General features: G+C 37.4%; 2 protein-coding genes across 2 annotated transcripts in view; both read right to left on the reverse strand.

The window, feature by feature from the left end:
- LOC139975285 (methylcrotonoyl-CoA carboxylase subunit alpha, mitochondrial-like) overlaps positions 1-23,200 on the reverse strand; it is a 344,390-nt gene that overhangs the window by 136,410 nt on the left and 184,780 nt on the right. The gene's annotated exons all lie outside the window — the stretch shown is intronic.
- Positions 303-22,670, reverse strand: LOC139974933 (uncharacterized). The gene is made up of 11 exons (XM_071982486.1): positions 22,476-22,670; positions 21,835-21,974; positions 15,272-15,481; positions 14,949-14,996; positions 12,595-12,809; positions 11,992-12,081; positions 11,218-11,569; positions 7,778-7,958; positions 7,096-7,214; positions 6,331-6,548; positions 303-5,420 (listed from the first exon to the last, which is right to left on the reverse strand). Exons 1-11 carry the CDS (start codon positions 22,481-22,483, stop codon positions 5,274-5,276), a joined length of 1,728 nt encoding a protein of 575 aa, XP_071838587.1. The 5' UTR covers positions 22,484-22,670; the 3' UTR covers positions 303-5,273.

The raw sequence follows: 23,200 nt of genomic DNA on the forward strand, positions 1-23,200 counted from the left end.
ACAGTAGTTAATAGAATACAGACGGGCTGCGTAGAAATATATTTTTAACTGTGGGAATCAGCTCATGAAATCACCATGTTAGTATAAGTCTGTTAGTTCGTACCAAAATAACGTGCTATTAGCAACCCGTCCGTGCTAATGGATTTTATTAAGGTTTTTTTTTCAGCATGTTGTCACAAAATGCTTGAAAAACTAAATATATATCCAGTCTAAAACATATATTTTTGTCTAAACTTGTTTACATATTTATCTTTCCTCAGTTAAATCAAGTGTTGCTTCTGGAAAATTATTTTTGGGTCATTTTTGGTTCCTTGCTTTAGCAAAAGGAACCTATGCAGTCAGGTTGGCGTGTGTGTGTGTGTGTATGTGTGTGTGGGTGTGTGTGTGTGTGTGCGTCTGTGACACTTGCTTGGGTACGCTCTATCTCAATAAGGGAATGTTGGATTGAGGCCACACTTGAACTATAGATCCGCCATATGGAGAAGGTGTGCCCTATTGTTTTTGGTGCCCACAAAGGTCACCAAAGGTCAGTTATGGTCCAAAAACCGAAAATATTAAAACTGCAATAACTCCCAGTGCCAATGTGCTACAAGGTTGATATTTTGGGACAAGTTGTGAACTGGTTAGGGGAACATTTTCAAAGTTAACGGTCATGTGATCCAAGGTCACCAAAGGTCAATTAATGATAAAAAACTAGTATTTTTGCGATAACTTGAGAACGAAATGTCTGTTAGGGTTGGGAGTTGCCTCAATGTAATCCAATTGTCGACCCGCATCTGGGTGACCCTTGACCTCAATTTGACCTCTGGTGACCTTTTCGTGTTTTTGGGATTTTTACAGTTTCGATGCTATTTTCAGATGTCAAAGGTACCTTCTGATCATAAATGTCAATAGGTTGACCCCGTGTGACCTTCGTGTGCGAAGTTATATGGGGTCAAAGTTTTTCGGTCGGAGTTAGGATGGTTGTACAGACATTTCGTTTTGTTTTTTGGAATCAGGAGATTAAACTACATCTGAAACCAAGGTCAAAAGGTCAAAGGTCACATTAGAAAAAATGTGCTTATTTTGGGAGGAAACGAGCAAAAAAGAAAATGTTTGGTTTTGATGCTAGATTTGGATATCAAAGGTACCTTCCGATCAAAAATGTCAATTGGTTGACACCTGTGTGACCTTCGTGTGCTAAGTTATACGAGGTCAAAGTTAATTTTCAGACATTTAATGCAACAACTCCCAGTTCCAAGGTGTGATATGGTTTGATATTTTTGGACAAGTTGCAAATGGTATAGGGGAATATTTTCAAACTTAACGGTCGTGTGATCCGAGGTCACCAAAGGTCAATTAATGTCAAAAAAGTAGTATTTTGGGGGTAGAAAATGGGCAAAGAAAAAAATGTTTGAATTTTTATAGTTTGATGCTCTAATTTAGGTCTCATCAATCAAAAATGTCAATAAGTTGACCCAAGGTGACCTTTGTATGTTAAGTTATATGAGGTCAAAGTTAATTTTCAGACATTTAGTGTAATAACTCCCAGTGCCAAGGTGTTACACAGTTGATATTTTGAGACAAGTTGCAAATGGTATAGGGGAATATTTTCAAACTTAACGGTCATGTGATCCGAGGTCACCAAAGGTCAATTAATGATAAAAAACTAGTATTTTTGCGATAACTTGAGAACAAATTGTCCGTTAGGGTTGGGAGTTGCTTCAATGTAATCCAATTGTCAACCCGCATCTGGGTGACCCTTGACCTCAATTTGACCTCTGGTGACCTTTTCGTGTTTTGTGGATTTTTTACAATTTCGATGCTATTTTCAGATGTTAAAGGTACCTTCTGATCATAAATGTCAATGGGTTGACCCCTGTGTGACCTTCGTGTGCGAAGTTATATGAGGTCAAAGTTAATTTTCAGACATTTAATGCAATAACTCCCAGTTCCAAGGTGTGACAAGGTTGATATTTTTGGAGTAGTTGCAAATGGTATAGGGGAATATTTTCAAACTTAACGGTCATGTGATACAAGGTCACCAAAGGTCAATTAATGATAAAAAACTAGTATTTTTGCGACAACTTGAGAACAAATTGTCCGTTAGGGTTGGGAGTTGCTTCAATGTAATCCAATTGTCGACCCGCATCTGGGTGACCCTTGACCTCAATTTGACCTCTGGTGACCTTTTCGTGTTTTGTGGATTTTTACAGTTTCGATGCTATTTTCAGATGTTAAAGGTACCTTCTGATCATAAATGTCAATTGGTTGACCCCCATTTGACCTTCGTGTGCAAAGTTATTTGAGGTCAAAGTTAATTTTCACCCATTTAATGCAATAACTCCCAGTGCCAAGGTGTGACAAGGTTGATTTTTGTGGACAAGTTGCAAATGGTATAGGGGAATATTTTCAAACTTAACGGTCATGTGATCCAAGGTCACCAAAGGTCAGCTAATGTTAAAAAAGTAGTATTATGGGGGGAGAAAATGGGCAAAGAAAAAATGTTTGAATTTTTATAGTCATGCTCTATTTAGGTCTCACCTATCAAAAATGTCAATTGGTTGACCTCCGGGTGACCTTTGTGTGTGAAGTTACATACAAGTTCAAAGTTAATTTTTTGACATTTAATGCAATTAAATCTCAATGCCAAGGTGTGACATGGTTGATATTTTGGGACAAGTTGTGAATGGGGTGGTGGAACATTTTGAAACTTAAAGGTCATGTCATTTGAGGTCACCATTGTTATCATATCTGTTGACACGCTTGTAGGTCTCTAATATTTCTTACATTTTCGACGCCATATTTAGATCTCAAAAGTGCCTTTTGATAAAAAATCCGATCACAATTTGTGATCACAAAAGTATTGGCTTTAGTGTTGGTTACTTTATGGGAACATGTAGGACCACAATTACTTGGACTATTTCAGCCCAATCTTGCTTGATAATAGTATGTGTATTGTCATATACCCCAAGCAAGGAACCACAGTGCCCTTGGGCTCTTGTTAAAGGATTATTGTAACCTACAAAATTGAGAAATATAGCACCATTTTGCATCTTAACTTCAAAAAAACTTTCAATTGGGAGGGGGAACCCCCTCCCGTTAGACACCTCCCCCAGGACGGTGATCACTGTGTAAGTAGCATATCAACGAACAAATCATGGCCCGGTCTAGGTGGAAAATGCCCGGGCCGGTTTTAAGACCCAGTCCGCCCCTGTATATGTACTTAGGCCTATGTTTGGTAGAAATATTTCGTTGTGTTCGTGAATAAGTGATTGAAAAATTATAACCCAAAAAAAGGAGACATTTTCAGCTGATGTGCCCTGATGACATCATTCATTCTACTGTTGTCAGCTGCATTTACAAAATATTAGTAAATTTTAAAAATTCATATCTCATTGGTGCAACTAACTCTTGGCTCTAACTAAGTATCTTGATGCTTTGTAGTGGAATGTACAGAGCCATTACACATAAAATGTATTAACAGCCAAAATTCTACTGTATATTTGTACACTTGTGATAGAAGGAAATACTGCACGTGTGATCTGACGATGTTTTACTACATCACGATAGAAAGATACAGCCCATTCTCCATCTATATATGTTTGATGTTATATGTTGAATAACGGCAACTAAGTATTGGATGTAACTTTCAATCGGTACCTAGGAAAATAGACCTACAGTTTCATTGCGGCAGGTAAATGCAAACTTGTATATGCTAATGGATAGAGCTGTATTAGTTAATAAAAAAACTAGCTGCAGTTAAGTAACAGTGAAATCGATGATTTTTATGTGTGTTGCTTCAATTTTATCGAAGATTGTGTGGTAAAGGGTATTAATGAGTTTCCTTGTTTTCAGACACGAACGTTATTAACAAGTTGGTTAATTAATAATTAGGCTAATCCGACAGTAGGCAGGCTATACATTCGCTTTGACCGAGGGCTGTATTTTAGCGGTAGTCAAGCCCGGATTCCAGGAAATTGTTAATTACGATTAGCGAGCAAGCTTTCGCTCTCTGACTAATAATTTTACTTTGTTGAAAGTCCTCTTTTTATTATTTTGAAAGTTCAGTTCCAAGAACAAAGAGCATAAACTGGGCATTTTATGCTAAAGGTTCCTTTGAATCTTAGTTACGATTTGTGGGCGAACTTTCGATCTCTTATGACTTATAATTTTGCTTTCAGTGTTTGTTAAAAGTCCTTTGTATTGAACTTTGTTCAGGTGGTGTATCTATTATATGTTTGGACCCGACTGACTAGGCATCTATGGTCGGGTTGGACTTGTGCCCCATTAGCTTAGGGCAGGAAAATACGCTATGATGGATTTAGGGGCGGTGTGGGTTATCCCTGCAAACCTGTGGTGGGTTATACGTAACTCAACGAGAGGTTGTGACACTCTTTCAAATAGCCGGTACTATAGGAACAACACTGTGTTTTACCGCCACTTTGAAATACTCTTTTTCTTCATCCAAAATGAAACAAAGCTGTTTAGGGGATTACAATTGTAGCAAAACAGAGGGAACGATTGATGGCACCGAAATATTCAGTTTTTGTCTTCCAGGAAAACTTGTAAACACAAACCCACGGTCACAAAACTTATGAATACCATCTCAGAGAAAGATATTCCAAAACTGATATGGAAGCTTTGTGGAAACTTTAGCATAGCTAACTCTTTTCATATACGGTAATACCGCCCTCTATTCTTTTGACAGCTTACGCTAAACACAGGGAATGTATGCACCATCGCATTGGCGGTATACCGATTTCACAATGTATCTGAAACTTTTATAGGTTCACCTGTGCTCTTTACGTAGATCTGTCAATGGTACGAGGCAAACTACGTACTTTTCCCAGAAACCTCCAAAACTGCGTGTAACATAATCAAAGGAGAAGGGTAAATAAATAAGTTGATTTTATTACACTTTCATTGCATGTGTAATACTCACTTTTCGAAGTTCGTGCGTCGCTTTCAAAATCATTGACGTCATCGAGTTAACAATCTTATCGCGCAATTCCACTGAGTGGTTTCAAGTACAATAACGAGTTTAAACAAAAGCAAAATTAGATTTGTATTTTCCCTTGATTATTTCATAATTCAAGATAGTGTTTAATATCTAAACTTCATGTTACCGATGTTCAACACAGTTAAAGAACGTTATATCTTTATATTTATGCAGCAGGCTGCAAAAACGACAATACACTTACTTTACATAACACTATTTCTTGTATAAGAGTCAAATCAGGTTAATTTAGAATTGATGTTTTATACGGTTTTCGATACAGTTAATATAAAGTTTACACTGCAGGGTAGTAGTAGCAGTAATGTAACTTATGGTCACTTCCGGTGATATCGCCCGTGTCACGTGGATATATCCCACCAGCGTAATTCTTCCCTCTTCTGATGTCATTATCTCCATCCCATTGGAAAAACTCATCTATAACCTAAAAAATTGACAAAAAACTTGGTGAAATAGTGGAGGAATTTGAAACACAAATATTCACGAAACAAGTGTTTATGTATAAGAATCACACTTTGTATCTGCTTGTTTAATTAAAAAGAGAAAGAGAGAGAAAGGTAAAGGTAAAGAAAAAGGGCAAATATTGAAAGTTTAAACCAACTGATACCCGACCCCCCCCCCCCCCCCCCTAGTTCCAGGCGGAACCCGGATTTGTGCCCTCATTGTTTGCTGTTTGCTGGTGAGTTATAAAATGTTTAGTCCAATACAGACAATAAAATGTGTCCCACAAGGCTATGTTTATTTTTGTTGTGCACAGATTTGGAGTTAACGTCTACAAACATCATTTCCGGAGCGACTTAGAGTCAAACTATTCACGGTGTTTTTGACTGGGTTTAAATGAAAAGAAAAAACAAAACGGATTTGAAACAGAGAGTGATTATTTCGAGTACTCTAAAAATGATTTTGAAAAAGCTTAACTCAGAACTTCATCATTGTAGCTTTGACTCCCAGTCAATAAATTACTTATATGAAGAAGAAAAAAAAAAACCTTGATTATGTACCAAGACACATGAGTGTTACGTCACTATGACGTCATTTATGTATGAACTATACCAGTTTATACTTGCTATTCTCGATCGCGGTACAAAAATAAAATGTGTAGTGGCGCTATTTTGATACTTTATCTAAGGATTTTATGAAATACTGTGATGGTTAATATAGGCTTCCGTAGACATAGTTTTTGGGCTGATTTTGATTTTATCAACTAGTTCATGCTAAAAGGATACTGTTACTATTATCTATTCCTGTTAACTATTCCTACAATACTCACCACCACCGTACAATTTAGCTGTAAAAGTTAATCAAAATGTTCGTAGATGAAACAAGATACGTACGTTCATGCCAAGAACATTTTGACACATTCTGGAATATTGGAAGAGATAAAATGGATCATCGGTTGGAAATATCGCTGAGACCAAAGTTGATCCGTCATTTCGGCAGCAGAAATATATCAGGGTATCTTCATCGTACACTCCCGCTGGTAATATACCAGACCTGTCGTTGGAATTTAAGGTGTTTTCGTCATCCCATAAAATCCAACCCTCTTGGAAACCTATTATATATAAATAATGATAATATTAAAGAAATGCGAAATGAACCAATATATTCCACATGTTTCAATTCTAAGCCGTCTGCCCAAAACATTCTATTTATCAAATTTGTTGTAGCCTTATAAAAAAAAACGCGGTAACAAGATCAAGTTCAACATTGTGGAGAAGAAGTAATTAATCTTATCTTAGCACGTAAAGTAGTTTTTTTTTCCTCAAAATGGCGCGAGTACCAGTACGGGTATACAGCTCCATGAGAGCGAGGACGGGTACATGCACCTACGCTAGTGTTACGGGTACCAAAAACGACTCACTAAACCAGTCTAGTATGGAGAACATGCATAGAGGCGTAAGAAGGTTTTGTAATCGGACACTATAATCCATAGAACAATGATGGATTGTTGACGTACCCTAAACTTGTCTGTATTGAAACAAAATAGTTCGTCCACATCTCCTACCCGCTCCCATCCACCCCTCCCACCCCCCCCCCCGCCTCCATAACCCAATTCATGTCTCAAATCGCGTTCCTTGTATCTTACTTTTCAAACTAACCTGTGGGACACGTTTCTCCATATTTCATGATGCAGTAAGAACCCGTAGGAAATCTCCAGCCGCTTTCTTCTTCCTCTGCCACTGTTTTGGTACAGTAACTGAGTTTTACTGCCCTCTTGCTATCATGAATGAAAATAATGCAATCAAAAAGTTTAGTCAGAAGTACTAGTTTTCTTGTAATCATACATAAATATAACTTTATAACAACTGGAACTCGACTTGGATGTGGATACAGTGAGCGGGAAAAGTAAAGAGATGGGGGCGGGAGGGGGGGGGGAGGGGTTGAGTGCAGAAATTTCGTTTGAAAAATAAAAGCTCACTACATTTTAAATCTTTTAATCATATAGTACTTTATAAGAATGATTTACTATCATAATGAAAAGTAATTATAAACATATAATGAATATAAACTGGAAGTAGTCAGAAAAATGTCTGCTTTACTATCGACTTTATCAATTAAAAGTGGTAATGTTACCATATAGTGGAACTGGTAATTTACCAGACACTCGATATAGGCTAAACTCGTTAAATACGTTAAATACGTCTACTCCCTCCAAATCCAAATCACACACTGAAGCTAATCCTCAATTATACAATCTCAAGTAGTTCCGTAGTGAAGTGTAATGGGGAAGTAGAACCCCGTTCAACAATGACTATTTGATGTAAGGGGTATCTAACTTACTTGTATGGACCCTGCAAGTGACACGGTTCCGACCAATCATTATCTGGGAAAGTGTTTTCCGTTTCTTGATAGCGCCACCCCATACTCCAATAAAATTGAGACGAGGGACAAGTTGTGTTCTCCACCATTGGTAATGTGTAGGTACCCGCTGGCCAATATACCGTCAACTGAACAGTGTCACCTTAAAAGAGAACGATTAACGATCACATTCAATATGTTAAATGAAATATTGTTTCTGACACTGGAAATAGAGAGAGAGAGATAGAGAGAAGGAGGGTGGTGGGGTGGGGTGTGGGTGCTTGGGGGGGGGGGGGGGTGGCTGGGTGGCCGAGCAGAAGGAGCACTGTAGTCGGGTATTGCAAAGGTAAGAAATAACATGGATCGTGGTCAGTCTTTAGGCTGCTACGATCCTGCTCAGATGCATGGTTGCCTATAACCACAGACAGAGTTGAGTCAATCCTTAAATATTAACGTTTGTTGACAAAATGGTTGCATATAAGTGAATCTACTACAGTTACGCACGCCTTCAGTGATCTTCGTTCTTGTTTATGATTGGATGTTGAATAAGTTGTAAGGAACTAATGATGGTCTAAAAGACGGGAGGGAAAAAAGGTGACTTTAGTCGTTTTTTGGAAATTCCTAGTATCTGAAACAGAAAGATACCCCAGTCAGAGTTGGAACATGTATGGGTTGGGGAGTACACATAAGCTTAGGAGGCAGGGGCTGGGGGGGGGGGGGCTGTAGCCCCCATCCATTTTTTGGGTGAAAATTCGGGCAATATGATGAGAATTTTTCGAGCACCTACTGAAAGAAAAATAATTTGCAATGTGTTTTTCAATGGTTAAACTGATATTATTATTATCATTATTATTGTAACGACTTGCCCAATAATAACAATAATATGGAAGGGTAATTACACGGCAAATGATTGTATGTTACTGGCATGCGCTGTAATAACTGATGCATGCCTATATGATATGCACATTAACATGTTGAATGCGCGCGGAGCGAGCGAAATATTTTGGTTACAATTTTCGGGCAAGTCGTTACAGCCCCCCCCCCCCCCCAAAAAAAACAAAAAAATCAAATTGGGCTCATACGCCTATGGGAGTACATATAGTAAATTTAGAATTCTTCGAACTCAAAATCTGAACGGTTATGGCCTTGGAATGAGACGATAAATATTGGTGAGGCGGTATCTTGGAGGTCGCAGAGAGAGTGTACGTACTACCACCAACTTATAACAGCTTTCATGGATCCAAAATGAGATTAAATTATTTAGGGGACTATAAGCCGACGACAGAAGTATCGCTTCGATGGTATCAAAACTGAGAAATGACCGCCTTAATTGTTCTGTTTATATCACCAAGGAAACTTTGTTGACACAATTAAAAGGCTTGATCAAAACTATGAATTCCATATGTATACATATTTCAAAGATATGTTGCATATGTATTGAATCTATTTGTAAACTTGTCATGAAACTTTAAAAGCATTTCTAGCAATTTTTGGTCAGTATAATGATGGCCACCCGATGTGACATACACCAAAAATTCTTGTCTTACCATGTGAACTTGTGAATTATGCGTCACACGAAATCAAACTGCAAATGTGGCTATACTATTAATAGAATAAAAGAATGACTAGGTTCATTCCGAAAAGAAAGAATGATATGAAAGAATTCAACTGAATGGTGCCATTGAGAGACCGTACATGGTCTATAGCATATATCCAATGTGTGCAAACGTAAATAATAAGAGCGGTTAAGCTAACAAAAGTACAGGCAGATAAAAATAGGGTGTAAATTGTTTTTGTCTGTTGTTTGGAGTGTGGTATTTTTCGATACAATATATTGTATAAGCCTGTTCACGGAACTATACCTCGTACCTTTCACTAACACAACTTTTGTAAATTTGAACAGCCGTCTGTTCCATATCGTATGTTCTGTATACTTGTATATGGTTTAGCTAAAGGCAAAGACTTCGATGGAAGTTTATACATACATTCACCAGGAATATCACATGATGTGAGAGTTTTTCTCTAAATGAGTCAACAATTACTAACCCCTGCATTATAGTTGAAAGACACAAATGGTACCATTTTTAAGGCTGAGTTTAGAGAGAATTTAGTGGTCTTGTTTATGTCACAGTCTGAGAAACAAAACGTGATTGATAGTCAACGTTCCTACAACTAGGCAAAGGCTTGGTTTAGCGGTTAAAGTGTCCGCCTCAAAAGTCTATAGGTTCCAGGATCAAAATTCCACCAGGAACCAGATTCTATTGACCTATTCAAAAATCGCTGCAGTGCAGTGGTGATTTGCTGAGTCTTCCGTGGATTTGGTATTTCTGGTTTGGGAACTTGAGAGAAGCGGTTTGTTTTCTGTTCTTCACTTGGTTTCGAAACAACTTTGTTCGTCATGGCTGCACTGCAGTGATGTCGAATGGGGGTGCCTTTGCCTACCTCAGTATTTGAGAAAGTGGTCAGATGATGGGGCATACAATCTCGTCTGTCGGATGGGGACGTTTACTGTCGGTCCCGGGTGCAGGAAGGGGAGCGAATTCACACCCCTGCCTCGTTATCCTCTGAACACTTATCGAAAATCGAAGGCTTGATATAAGCCGGTGGTCAACCACGATCTAACACGGATAGGATCTTCAATAAGCTACTGCAAGGCTTCCTGATCCTTGGGTCTCTAAAGTAAACTACACTAAACTATAAACTAAACTAACTATTACGGGTTTCAGGATAGTCAGATTTACAATATGCAAAATCCTTTGAATACTCCTTTCATGAAAAGTGCAAGCTACATAATTGATGACGTCAGCTCCTCCTCCTCCTCCTCCTAAATGTTAATGTTTAACCGGTTTTTGTCTAAATTCTTATAAGTCACCCCAAAACATGTTTTTTGAAATTCCTATAAAAACATCAGAGCATTCAAGTTTTGGATGACATTCAACATCATTGCCCTTTGAGAAATTCGTTATGCATTTGTGAACGTATCATTGAATCAATAAACGTTTCATGTTTACTCTCCGAGTTTTGTGTTGCATTCGAGGAACTGGTTCAAAGGTCACTGTGATTCAGATTCAGTAGTACAGCCACTTTAACTGATGAGCCTCAGATATTTAAATGGTGCTTTCCCAAAACATGGTTGTAATTGAAATACAACAACCTTGACAGATATAGCAGTAGTTTCGAAGGGTGTACTTAAGTCATCCCCTTTTATACCGCCCTCATCTCTGATTTCATTATGTATCTGGAACGTATTTACGCATGTATACTCTTCACGCAGACATGTCCATAGCACGAGTCAAAGTCCTCACTTTCAAAAACACATCAAAGTTGTACTTAATGAAACGACTGGTATAATGAACCTTCACCTTCAATGCAAGCGTTGATTTTGTTACACATTCATTGCGCACAATACGCAGTATACCTACTTTTCGAAATTCGTGCGTCGCTTTCTAAGGCATATGACGTCATTGCCTTTGCGATGTTAACGCCCACGTCTTCCAAGTGGCTTGGTGTGCAGTAACCATTTTGTAAGTAGGCGTTCCCAAGCTGCCAAAAGGTGCCATCCAACACAGTGGCAATACTCATTACCTTGATAGATATGGCCTCTTTCAAGTCGTTTTGACTTATCACAACATTCTCGAAGTTGTTTGTAAAGTGATTCTTCTTAAAGGGAGATTCCATGAGTCTGTCAATATCTATAACCACTGATGATCTCTCGCCTGGAGAATTTCTCTGTTTGACTTCGAGCAGCTCATTTCGAATATTGTCAAGGCTTTTCTGATAAGAAAAAAGTTAAAGTTAAATTTATTGTAGAAAATTATGAAACCAAAGAATTACCGATTTATTTTGACTCCAGGAAGTTGAAATTGAAAAAAAACCTGTTTTGACACAGTAACTTAAAATGGTAACAGATAGATATAACTTCGATCATTAGAAAATATTAACATATACACGTACGCACAGGTGGGATATGATCTGGATGACATGAGTAGGGGAGGGGGGGGGGGGAGGTGAGTTAAACATGTTGGAAAAAAACGCCATAATGTAAAACAAAATAATGACAGAAAGTTAATGTATACAGGTGTTAATATCTCCTTAAGTTGCATGAAGTTAACCAAGAATTTGTTGAGGTCATGTACGGAAAAAAAATTGTGCCTTACTTTTCGAAGGATCATAAAATATGGGCTATTTATACTTACATCAGCTAGAATAGATTGGAGTAATTCTTCCTTGGTTGTATAGAGTACTTGTCTCTCCTTGTAACCAAGCTCCACCTCAACTACAATATGCTGTACGTCAAACAAAGAAATCGACAGATTTTAAGACATGTCTCGCTTAGGTCAGACAAAGCTCGTGACATCACTTTGGAGATTTTCTTTCATACGGGAGAAAATAGGTTAAGGTATGGAAGGAGGGGGGGGGGGGGATTAGAGGGGCATCTTTTTGTCCATGTTGGTAATAAAACTTTGCCTGTTTTTTGGATAAAATAAAAGAAATGTAATTTAAGCAAAAAGTCATTTTGTTGAAACCATTAGAATGACTAGAATGATACAGAGTTTTCGATTTATCCCTGTCACAGTTGCTAGGTGTAAAAATCTCAGATATTCGAATTAGTACGTGAGATCTGATTTTAAGAGGAAATGTCAAATCATGACACCCAATTTCCCTTTGGTCTTTAATTGTTTTTTATATATTTTTTTTTATAAAAGACTGCAAATGACGAGTAGCCCGCTGTGTTTAATCATCAAAAAAAGGGGTCAAAACAAGTTGTTATTATGTTCTTTTTGTATAGGCCTACTTACAGTTCCCCATTTGTCCAGAAATGCTTTGTACTTTTCTGACAAGAAATCATGTGACGGTAACTGACAAACATCAGTGACGAATTCAGTTGAAAGGGGAAACGGTCGACTTTTTGCTTCCTCAATCATGTACCGACCTTTTCCCACGCTGCATGAAGTTTGTGATTCGTAGAATATGTGCCAGTCGTTGTCTATCTTGTGTTCCATTTGTAAGTATCCTATATGTGGCAAAGAGAATAGTAAGACAACTCAGGTAATAACTGAATGATCAACACTGACGAATTATCCAGTATCCTCCACGAACAATTCCAATTAAGCAAGACTTATCAAGTTTCTACGACGGGTATGTTTGTGGGGAAGGGGTGGGGGGGGGGTGGGTAGAAGCAAGCACATGATGCCGCACGGTCTAAGAAGGGGTACTACATTAACAGATAGGTTACAATTAAAATGAAACGGACAGGCTCATACTTTCATAATATTCACAATCATACATTAGCGTCCTCCATCTTGTAAAAGCTACATATTTATTATGTAGAGTTATGACAATATAACTCTACATAGTAAATATGTAGCATTTTACCATATGCGCATTTCATATCAAGATTTTTTTCTTAATATGGAGGTGCATAGATGCAAACTGTTTATACATTCTATAACGGCTGAAAACTGTTGAAGAGTTTTCAACTATAGGTTTGTACTCTACTAACATACATGCAATATATTTATGTACTGTGCGCTCCAGGACTTGTCCATAATATTATGTCAGTCGGTGTCTTTGTGTGTGCGGTGGGGGGGGGGGGGGTGGGTGGAGGGGTGGGGGAGCGGAGAATTGTGATCCCCTTCATTTGATTCTTTTGGGGCTGAATACTAAATAGAAGTACATGCGGTTGCGCCCCTGTACTTGATTGTTTCATACGTGAGCATATTCACCGATAATCACCGAGTTGATAGATTGCCAAATTTGCTTCCATGATAACATCAGTTTTTTGAACGATTATTTCAATACTAATTTGCGACAACTTTATTAATATCACAGGATTAATAATAGCATTTGGAATATACATTTTGTGCTTTGTGTTTTCATATTTTTTTGAAAGAGACAATCCTTTCCATGATTTGGTTAGTAACTTAGCAGTGAAATTAATTACGTTTGAAGGACATGGTATTTCATGCATGCACAACAGAGACTCGGAGAACAAAATAAAAGGAAAAAGGTGGGATAATTTTATTGTTGAGCATATGGTTGAAAGTTGTCGTAGACATACCAGTAACTTCTACAAACGGGAAGTTATGCCGCGACGCATATGAAGTCAAGCTGAAAACGAACGGTTCCCGGGACTTTATTATTATTATTATCCTGTCAAACACAGGAATATTCTTTTAAGATGATATAGTCATCTAACACTGTATGGTTCTGCTCCTATATTGTTTTTAATAAATAAACAGGTTGTTGACATTTCATTTCAAGAATTTGAGACCGTATGTTATAGCACTTTAAAATAAATTTAGAAAACAAAAGAAGAAAAGAAAAAAAAAGGTAATTTTTGAAGCATGACTGTGGTAGAATATGTCTTTATAAAAAATGATAATGATTATATAGTAATGGCGGTGATGGTGGTGGTGATGACGTTGATGGTGATGGTGATGATGATGATGATGATGATGATGATGATGGTGGTGGTGATGGAGATGGTGATTGTGATGATGACGGTGACGGTGATGGTGATGGTGGTGGTGGTGACGGTGACGGTGACGGTGACGCTGACGGTGATGGTGATGGTGGTGGTGATGGTTATGGTTATGGTGACGGTGACAGTGATGACGATGGTGATGGTGATGATGATGGTGATGGTGATGGTTATGGTGACGGTGACAGTGGTGGTGATGGTGATGACGATGGTGATGGTGATGGTGATGGTGACGGTGATGGTCATTGTGATGGCGATGGTGATGGTGATGGTGATGATGATGGTGATGGTGATGATGATTTATGGTGATGATGATGGTGACGATTTATGGTGATGGTGATGTGATGGTGATGACAATGAAGATGAGGATGTTGCCGACGACGACGAAAATGTCGACGCACAGTTGGTGTTGTCAATACTGTAAGCTGTTGGTTAACGAGATGTATGTATTTGTCGGTATGAGTGTTTCAACTGTAAATGAAGTTGTTGTCAATAGGGACATTTCAAGGGTATTTTGGTTGTCCGAGAACGAACATAGACACTTCGATTTAGTTGACAGCTTCTCGACATCAGCTATGTGATCAGATACCATAATTTTAGTTAAAGGAAATTTTAGTAAAAAGTTGAAAAATAAATAAATTAAATATTAAGAAATTTAGATTAGCTTACTTTCGTTCTTGGAGAACTCAAAGTTTGCGAAAGCATTTTTCGATTCGTCTGTAAATGAAAAATGAAAAGTTAATATAATTAAATTTTTGTACAATTTATCTTTAATGTTATAAACAGTAGTTTAAGTTTATTCAAAATTCCTTTTTGTACCATTTAAATTGAAAAAATAAAATAAAATAAACGTTTATATATTATTGCGTATAGAAATTTATAATTTTCTATAGAAAAAAACTCACATGGTTTTCGTAATATTATAGTCATGTCGTTTTTCTTTCAAGACTGAATTTAAATTCTGTATTGATTAAAAAAAAATTGGAACTCACCAATTATCTCTACATCTTCCAAAAGTTTATGCTGGTACTTCTTTGTACTCTCATAAATCGTTTCTCGAAATCGACTTGAGCAAGTCTCGAATGTTACATACTCAACTTGGTTGGAAATTGACCCTGATGTGACGTAAGAGGTCAAGTCCAAAATTCGTCTCGAATAGCCATCGGCCCTCTGATCATTATTGAATTCTACATCTGGGTTTCCTGCAAAAAAAATATGGAAAAAAAATGAAGAAAATATAAAAGTAATTGTAGATTGAAATTTTGTACTATTGACACGGTAGATCTAGGACTTTGACACTACCTCCCCTTTATTTCGTACATATTTCATTGTCATAACTTATGTCGACAAAAATAAAGAAGATATTTTTAGCGAATTTCTTGACAAAGGTGAAATTTAAAGGATTAGTTCAGTTGTCATAGTAAACATGTTTATGTTATATGAAAGAGGACAATGAAAGAAACACAATGGTGAAAAAACTGTTCAAATATCTTTTTCGGTTAAAGAGATATTCAAGTGTCAAGTTTTATCAGATTGTGTAGATACTGCTGAAATCTGACTAGCTGTGATGTCACATCCTCACATTCCTGAAAAGTCTTTGTTTCAGTTTTCTCAAAATATTTTGTGAGATTTCATGACTTTCAACCAAAAGATTTGTCAGGAGATCTCATATTTGTCGAAGGAAGTATTTGAGATTAAACATCTGAAGAATTTTTGATTGTATTATTTTCAAATGTGTTAAAAAATTGTAAATAATTTTTAAAGAAATAGATTCACAAATGTTAAGGAAGTGAGGATGTGACATCACACCCTCACAGTAAGTCTTTCTACACCAGTCGTTTTCAAAGAAATTTTGATATCTTCAAAGTGTCATATCTCCTTAACAGAGCATGCTAGCATGGTAGTTTCTTCACTGTTCTTTTTTGTCTTTTTGTGCTCTTTCATACAAAATAGACATGTCAGACACCTGAACCAATCCTTTTAAACTTCAATGTCCTTTGTCCAGAATCTCACATGACACCCACCTCGAGTTCATTGATCGAAATAGAAGGCGGAAATGTTGTTTTCTCTTGGTTCAAGTTGATAGTTGTATTATCCGTTTTCGATCAGATTAAGTGACCAACATATGTAATGTATATGATAAATCAATTTAAATGTACAGCCTAATACTAAAACTATCACCAACACATAGCGGTACAATGAAGTTATGGAAAATATCTAATCATCGGACAATTTTTGAAGTTGTTAATAACTTGATTGACAAATGCAAAAATCGTTATAAGTCGATACTTTGTCTGTCGTTTCGATATATTGGATATTAGTTGAGCCATCAGTGTAATATTATAACTTGAGTTTCTTTTCACATATAATACTAAAGTAATTGACGTACTATAACAGCTCCGTTAAAGGATTAGTTCAGGTGTCAAACAAGTTTATCTTATATGAAAGAAGACAATCAAAGAAACACAATGATGAAGAAACTGTTCAAATATCTTATTCCGTTATGGAGATATTCAAGTTTAAAGTTCTATCTGATTGTGTAGAAACTGCTGAAATCAGACTAGCTGTGATGTCACATCCTCACATTTCTGAAAAGTCTTTGTTATTTTATTAAATGTTTTGTGAGATCTTATGACTTACAACCAAAAGATATGTCATGTGGGTCTCATATTTGTCAAGGGAAGTATCAGAGATTTAACATGTGAAGAATTTTTGATTTGATTTTTTTAGATTTGTGAAAAAAATGTAATTAATTTTTATTGAAATATATGTTGAGAAAGTGAGGATGTGATATCACACCCTCACAGTTAGTCTTTCTACACCAGTCATTTTCAAAGAAATTTTTATATCTTCAAAGCGTGATAACTCCTAAACAGAGCATGCTATCATGGTAGTTTCTTCGCTGTTCTGTTTGCCTTTTTGAGCTCTTTCATACAAGATAGACATGTCAGACACCTGAACCAATCCTTTAAATATTCAGTGTCTGTTAATAAGAAGTTGAAGTGAAATGTAAAATGATTATCAAGAAAAATCATTTCCTGTGTAGTTTGTATGCTTTACGTTAAAAAAGGTAAAACGATTAATATAATATAATAATGTTTAACGACATTTCAACTTGATACGGTAGGTCAACGAACTGGGTCAAGATTGCAAAGAATTTTTCCCCGACTTAATGGGTTTGGGGTACCATGGCCTTTTTCGCACGCCAAATTGCTCGTAACTTTCATTTCACATCGGGTAACTATATCCAATATACAGTTTCAGCTCATATTAGGTGTATTACAATTTGGGAAGACGATTTCAGAAGGGAAAACGGTGGATTTCTCCTGGATGAAAAACCCACAGTACTTTGCTCGTCCAATTAAGGACCAAACACAATACCTCAACTGAGTTGCTATAGGTTTTTAGAATGCTTCTAATGCCACCGCCGAAATATCCACTCGTCCATAGCAAGGCCACTTCCCCAATAGTTTAATATGTTCCTTATATAGGCTTTTTTGTTTGTGAGAATTGTCAATCAAAAACATCTTTATCACACAGGTCGATGATAACACTTCGATTCGCTTCCTCTTTATAACAGAATAATAAGAACGCTTCCCCCAATTTAATTTAATTCCATTTTGTATATGATTTCCTTATATAGTATAGGCCCGGCCATTTTCATACGATAGGCCTTTGTCAGCATTTTTCATCTCTTATGGGTTGACCTAGAAATATTTTCAACATGCCTTTGCCATCGTTTATCTTAACTCCGTCTTCAAAGGACATGTTATAGTCATAAATCTAGTGTATATAAATACAAGTCTCGTATGTTTCCCTCTAATCAAATCACGTCGGAAACTCATGGTCTGATGAAAAGCGATTAAACTTTATAGTATTAGTTCAACGACCCGGGGAGTATAAAATGCCATCGATAGTACGACGATTGGACTATTACGAATCAGGAATATGTGTCAGATTCATGTATACGTCATCAAATGTCATGATTTACTTGAGAAGTATAGTTACTATGCAAAATCTCAACGTGTGTAGCCTATGAATATGCATGTTTAATCGTAATGAATATGCAAAGCATGACAACGTACTTTCAGTTCTTTATGGAATGTAAAAGAATGTCCTCGTCTATAGGCAATGGCTGCATCAGTTTGTTACTACCGTGGCAACGAGAATCCACCTTACTGTGAGGTTGAACGGTTCATTCAACCTGACAAGATTGGTATAAGCCTAGCCTATATATGCAGCCTATACTCGCGTAGAAAGGGTAGCCTATATACAGGAACAGTGAAAACGCAAAACGCTAATGTTAACCCGGAATATATATAGGTATGACTTTTCAATGTCTTCGTCTGTAAGGTCACGTGCCGTACCTATAGACTTATATTGTGTCCGTATCGTGCCCTTCTTCTTGTATAGTTCTATATATATATATATATATATTTATATATATATATATATATATATATATATATATAGATGCACTCAAATGCACTTGAAGTTCGTAAATTATTGTAAAAATATAGTGTAAACATATTACGAACTAGGGTAGATATTCATTCTCCCCCTGTGTTCGGCCAAAAGCAGGGAACTCAAGTGGCATAGGCAGGGAAGATCGTAAGTATAGTTTGATAGCAATGATTCATTATATATAATAGCACTATAGGCGCAGACTGTTACAGAATCTATTAGGGAAGGGCATTAACATTGACCTGAGACCTTTAACTAAAAGCCTTTTTTTACAGGATTTGCAAATGGAATTCGTTTGTCAGTCCGTGTTTGTATAGCATTTATATTGAACTGGGACTTTTAACCAAAAATCCTTTAAACAGGATTTGCAAATGGGATTCGTTTGTCGTTCCGTATTCGTAGGTTACTAAGCATAAATTTCTTCCCCTCGGCCAACCTGTTTTTTTTTTACAAATTTCTATAGTTTGCATTGACTTAAGGAGTTGTCTATATTTGTCAATTCAATTACATAAACTGATTTGTTATCAGATTTTTCCCCCTTATTTTTCTATTTATTCCCTTTCTAGTCTTTTTCTTTTTGCAATACATTCCTTACTTCTTTAAAAGAAATACATAAACAAAGGAATAACACCCTGCTTAAGTAGTAAAAGTTTGACACGGGTTGTGAGTTTTTCTTAAAGAGCTCAAATTAACTTTCCTATATTACCTGCTTATATGTGTGAAGTTTGGTCTCTTTACAAAGACAGTATCTTTTCATCAAATTGCAAACTTTTTAATCAGTTTCACAAATGGTCTTTGTTTGCTTATAATGCTTAGCTTGCACGAGATCATCTATAGCAGGGTTGTCCAACCTTTTGCAGAGGAGGGCCACATGGAATGATTATGATGAAGGAGGGGCCGCATGAAACCTACGCTCGATTTTTTGCCCAAAGCCCAAGGCAACAAAATGTGAGCACTGCGCGCGGAGCGCACTGATTTATTTTCCTTCCTGATAAAATAGATGAATGAAGTCCAGCCGCCCCCCCCCCCCCCTCCGCTGAGAGTGTCACACAAACTGACATGTATGCAGTTTTTTTGGACCTAGAAGGTTCGAATGATTGATTTTATAGCTTCAAATTGTTATCAATACATCTGCTCACTAAAATTTCGCACCGTAGAGCATCTCTGGCGGGCCGGACGCAACCCTGCGGCGGGCCGGACTGTGGCCGGCGGGCCGTAGGTTGGACAACCCTGATCTATATTGTTAAACGATTCAGGTGCTTCTCAACACATCCATGGGGGAAGTGGAGGGGAAAGGGGGATAAAACCAAATTTTAATTTTATTTAGGAGGGGCGCTGCCCTGGGGTCATTGAGGCCAACTCCCGTGTATGTGGAGTCATAAAATTATTAGACATTAAATGGTGTACTTTGAGGCATATTTCCGAATAAATAAATTAGTCCTGTGTTAGTATAGATCTAAGTCCTAGGTTATGCTAATAAGTATACTTTGTGTGAGGTGGAGAAAAGGAGAAAAGGGGATACAATGATAGTAGTGCTCCAATTCTTCCCCTACAGCTGAATGCAAAAACTGCCTGACTAACGATAGGAGGGGCTCCGCTCACGCACCCACCCAACCCCCAACCCCCACCCCACCTCTTTGCGGACGCCAGTGCTCCACATTCACTATGTGGGGGTTATAATAACATCTTAGCACGGGTTATCTCAGTAATGGGTATCTATTCATTTCCATGAACAAAGGACTGCATATCATCCGTATATAGGCCTATATCTTTTTTTCAGACAAGAACATTTTACATAAGGATCTTTGCTTCCACGCGGAGTGTGGAAAAGTGGGTGATTATAGCTTTCAAACTTTCAACAACTTGAAGGCACATTGTTTTGATGGTAACTTTGTTTCTTCATGTCCAACCCAACGAGAATATTTTATCAGATGCATGAGTTTGTGTTCAGTATTTTTGCATATATATAACGACAAACATGCCATTGTTAGTAAATAACGTAAAAGAACCAAATATAGCGGTTTATGGTTTGATATTAAACGCGGTGTGCTCATTGTGAAAGAAAATTTTCAAAGCTGTAATTCTCGGTTTAACTTTAAAGGAGAAACAGACACAATTGCATCGTCATTTTGGCTTATATGATAGTGAGGATTGTGAAAAAACTCCCCGAAACACCTAAATAATAAAATAAAAACGCTCTTCTCTTTGGCAGATATCCTAGTTTAAACTTGATGTCTGGGGAGCTGTCATTTGAATTTGTTATAATTATTACATTTTTTTGGGGGGCAATATTTTGTCACCCAGACACTTTTCATATTATAGTTTTCAGAAGAAGAAAAAAATCATAAGTAAACTTATGGAAATTGAATAGTGCTACACGTAATGACCCATACGGTTATTTTATTTTAGTACCCAACAGAATCGATATATTTCTCACAGTAAACATAGCAAGCTGATTCCAGTTTCTCACGAGTCGATGACTCTTCTATGGTATTCAACAAGTAATTTTTGTTGTTCAATTGGAGAGGTTGTACTCTATACTGTTATCTCAAACACCATCTGCTCGTTTGTTATTACCTGATAGATACGATCTTACTAAACTCTGTATTGTTACGTGCCCGGATCTTTCTTCTATGCAAAGAACCTTGACCATAAAATAGCAGTTGACCGCAGTTATTTTATGTGCTTAAAATTGCCAGCTACTAAGCATATAGACTACTGTATACCTTTCATACCGCAATTGCACTTAATATTCGTAAATATACGTAAATATTCCCTAAAATTTTAGCCTATGGAGTTGCATGGGGGTGGGGCGGGCGGGGGAGGGAGGGGCGGGGGTGGTGACGGTAAACCGGTCCCAATCCGGTATATCGGTATGTCTGTACGCCCCACCCCACCCCGGGAACTGCATCTCCAAGGCATTTGTCTTGTTCAGTTAACGAAGCGAAATAGTACTCTAAAGTGGATTTCGTACAGGAATGTTGCATTCCATATTCAGTTAGCTAAGATTCTGAAAATTGGGATCGGGTCATATATTCGGCATAGTAATGCAACTGAAATACATTTAAACTTAACACTTTCTAATACCCACCAAAAAGGATGTTATAGCCAGTACCAAGGATAGTGAGACCTTCCGGTGGGTTACTTGATGACGTCACCGACGAGTGGATCCTGCTTGCCACAAGGAACAGATGTAAAAAGAAGAAGGCGGCACACCCACCGTGGTCAAATCTTGAAAGAACAATGAAACAGCGATAGAAAGAAAACCGGAAAGGGCGTTGGGGCATAACAATAATCCTCGTTATAGTCGAAGGTTTGATCAACTGTTATATAAATGGACCATGCTATAAACTTCATTGGGGTATATGACAGGCGTAGTCCAACAATTTATGCAACGGTAGACCTTTACTCTCTCCATCTTTCTCCTTCCGCCTACCATCCCCTCCACCTCCCCTCCCCCTTCTCCCGTCCCTACACCAATCTGCGCTCGCCTTTATAGATAAAAAACAGGACCAATTATTACACAATTTTGCTATGATAGACGAATTTTAACTTCATATAGGGTCAATGTATTACAAACTCTTTTGATACCCCTGTACCAGGAATTATGTTAGTAGCAGCCGGCTGCATGGTGTTACAATGTAACTACCAAATAATACCATAATACCATGCATGGGAAACTCTTACAACAGATTGTTTACAAGTGTGAAAATCAAACAAAACTAAACTTACCTTGTCATTGTCTTTCGTTTTTTTTGTTACCGAACTGTAGAGGACTAAATAATGGTTACGATTTACCTCTCAAGCATCCACAGTATAACATCAATGAACTCATAGGTTACTAAGAATTGAACACAAAACGAACACGTTTTTATAAAGAAGAATGACAAGTTAATCGTGTTTAACTTATACCCTGTCTGATGTGTTATTCACACGGGTATTAGTTCCAGTCAAGGATATTTTAAATGTTTTTCTTCTTTTTTTTTGTAGATAAGATAAAAAAAAAAGAAAACCAAAAGACACTGACTTATGTAAAAGTTCATAATTCTGAAGAAACATACACAGTATTGTACATTGCAGTTGTTAGTATAAATTCGATTATATCACTGTAGAGGGGCAAAGTGCGGCCAGAGGGAAGTTGTGGACAAATTTCCCTTCCCCCGTCACCCGTTCTCGATAGGGTTTCCTAATCCATGTGAATTGGGCCCATGGAATCCTATAAAAATATCAGAACAAAGTTCTTAACCATAAATTAACTAAAACGATGAATTCCACTAAATGACCTCCACTCCCTCCCCTCCCACGCTCCTCCCACGCCCCTCCCACGCCCCTACCGCACCCCTCCCACCCCCAAAAGAGAAGTAAGGTTTGTGTATGGGCTCTCTTGTGATAAGATATTTGATTGTACAGATAAACAACGCGTATATAGAACCATGATAATGTCATTTCCCAATTAC

The sequence above is a fragment of the Apostichopus japonicus genome, chromosome 10 (assembly GCF_037975245.1).
Source record: "Apostichopus japonicus isolate 1M-3 chromosome 10, ASM3797524v1, whole genome shotgun sequence".
Taxonomy (NCBI): Eukaryota; Metazoa; Echinodermata; class Holothuroidea; order Aspidochirotida; family Stichopodidae; genus Apostichopus; species Apostichopus japonicus.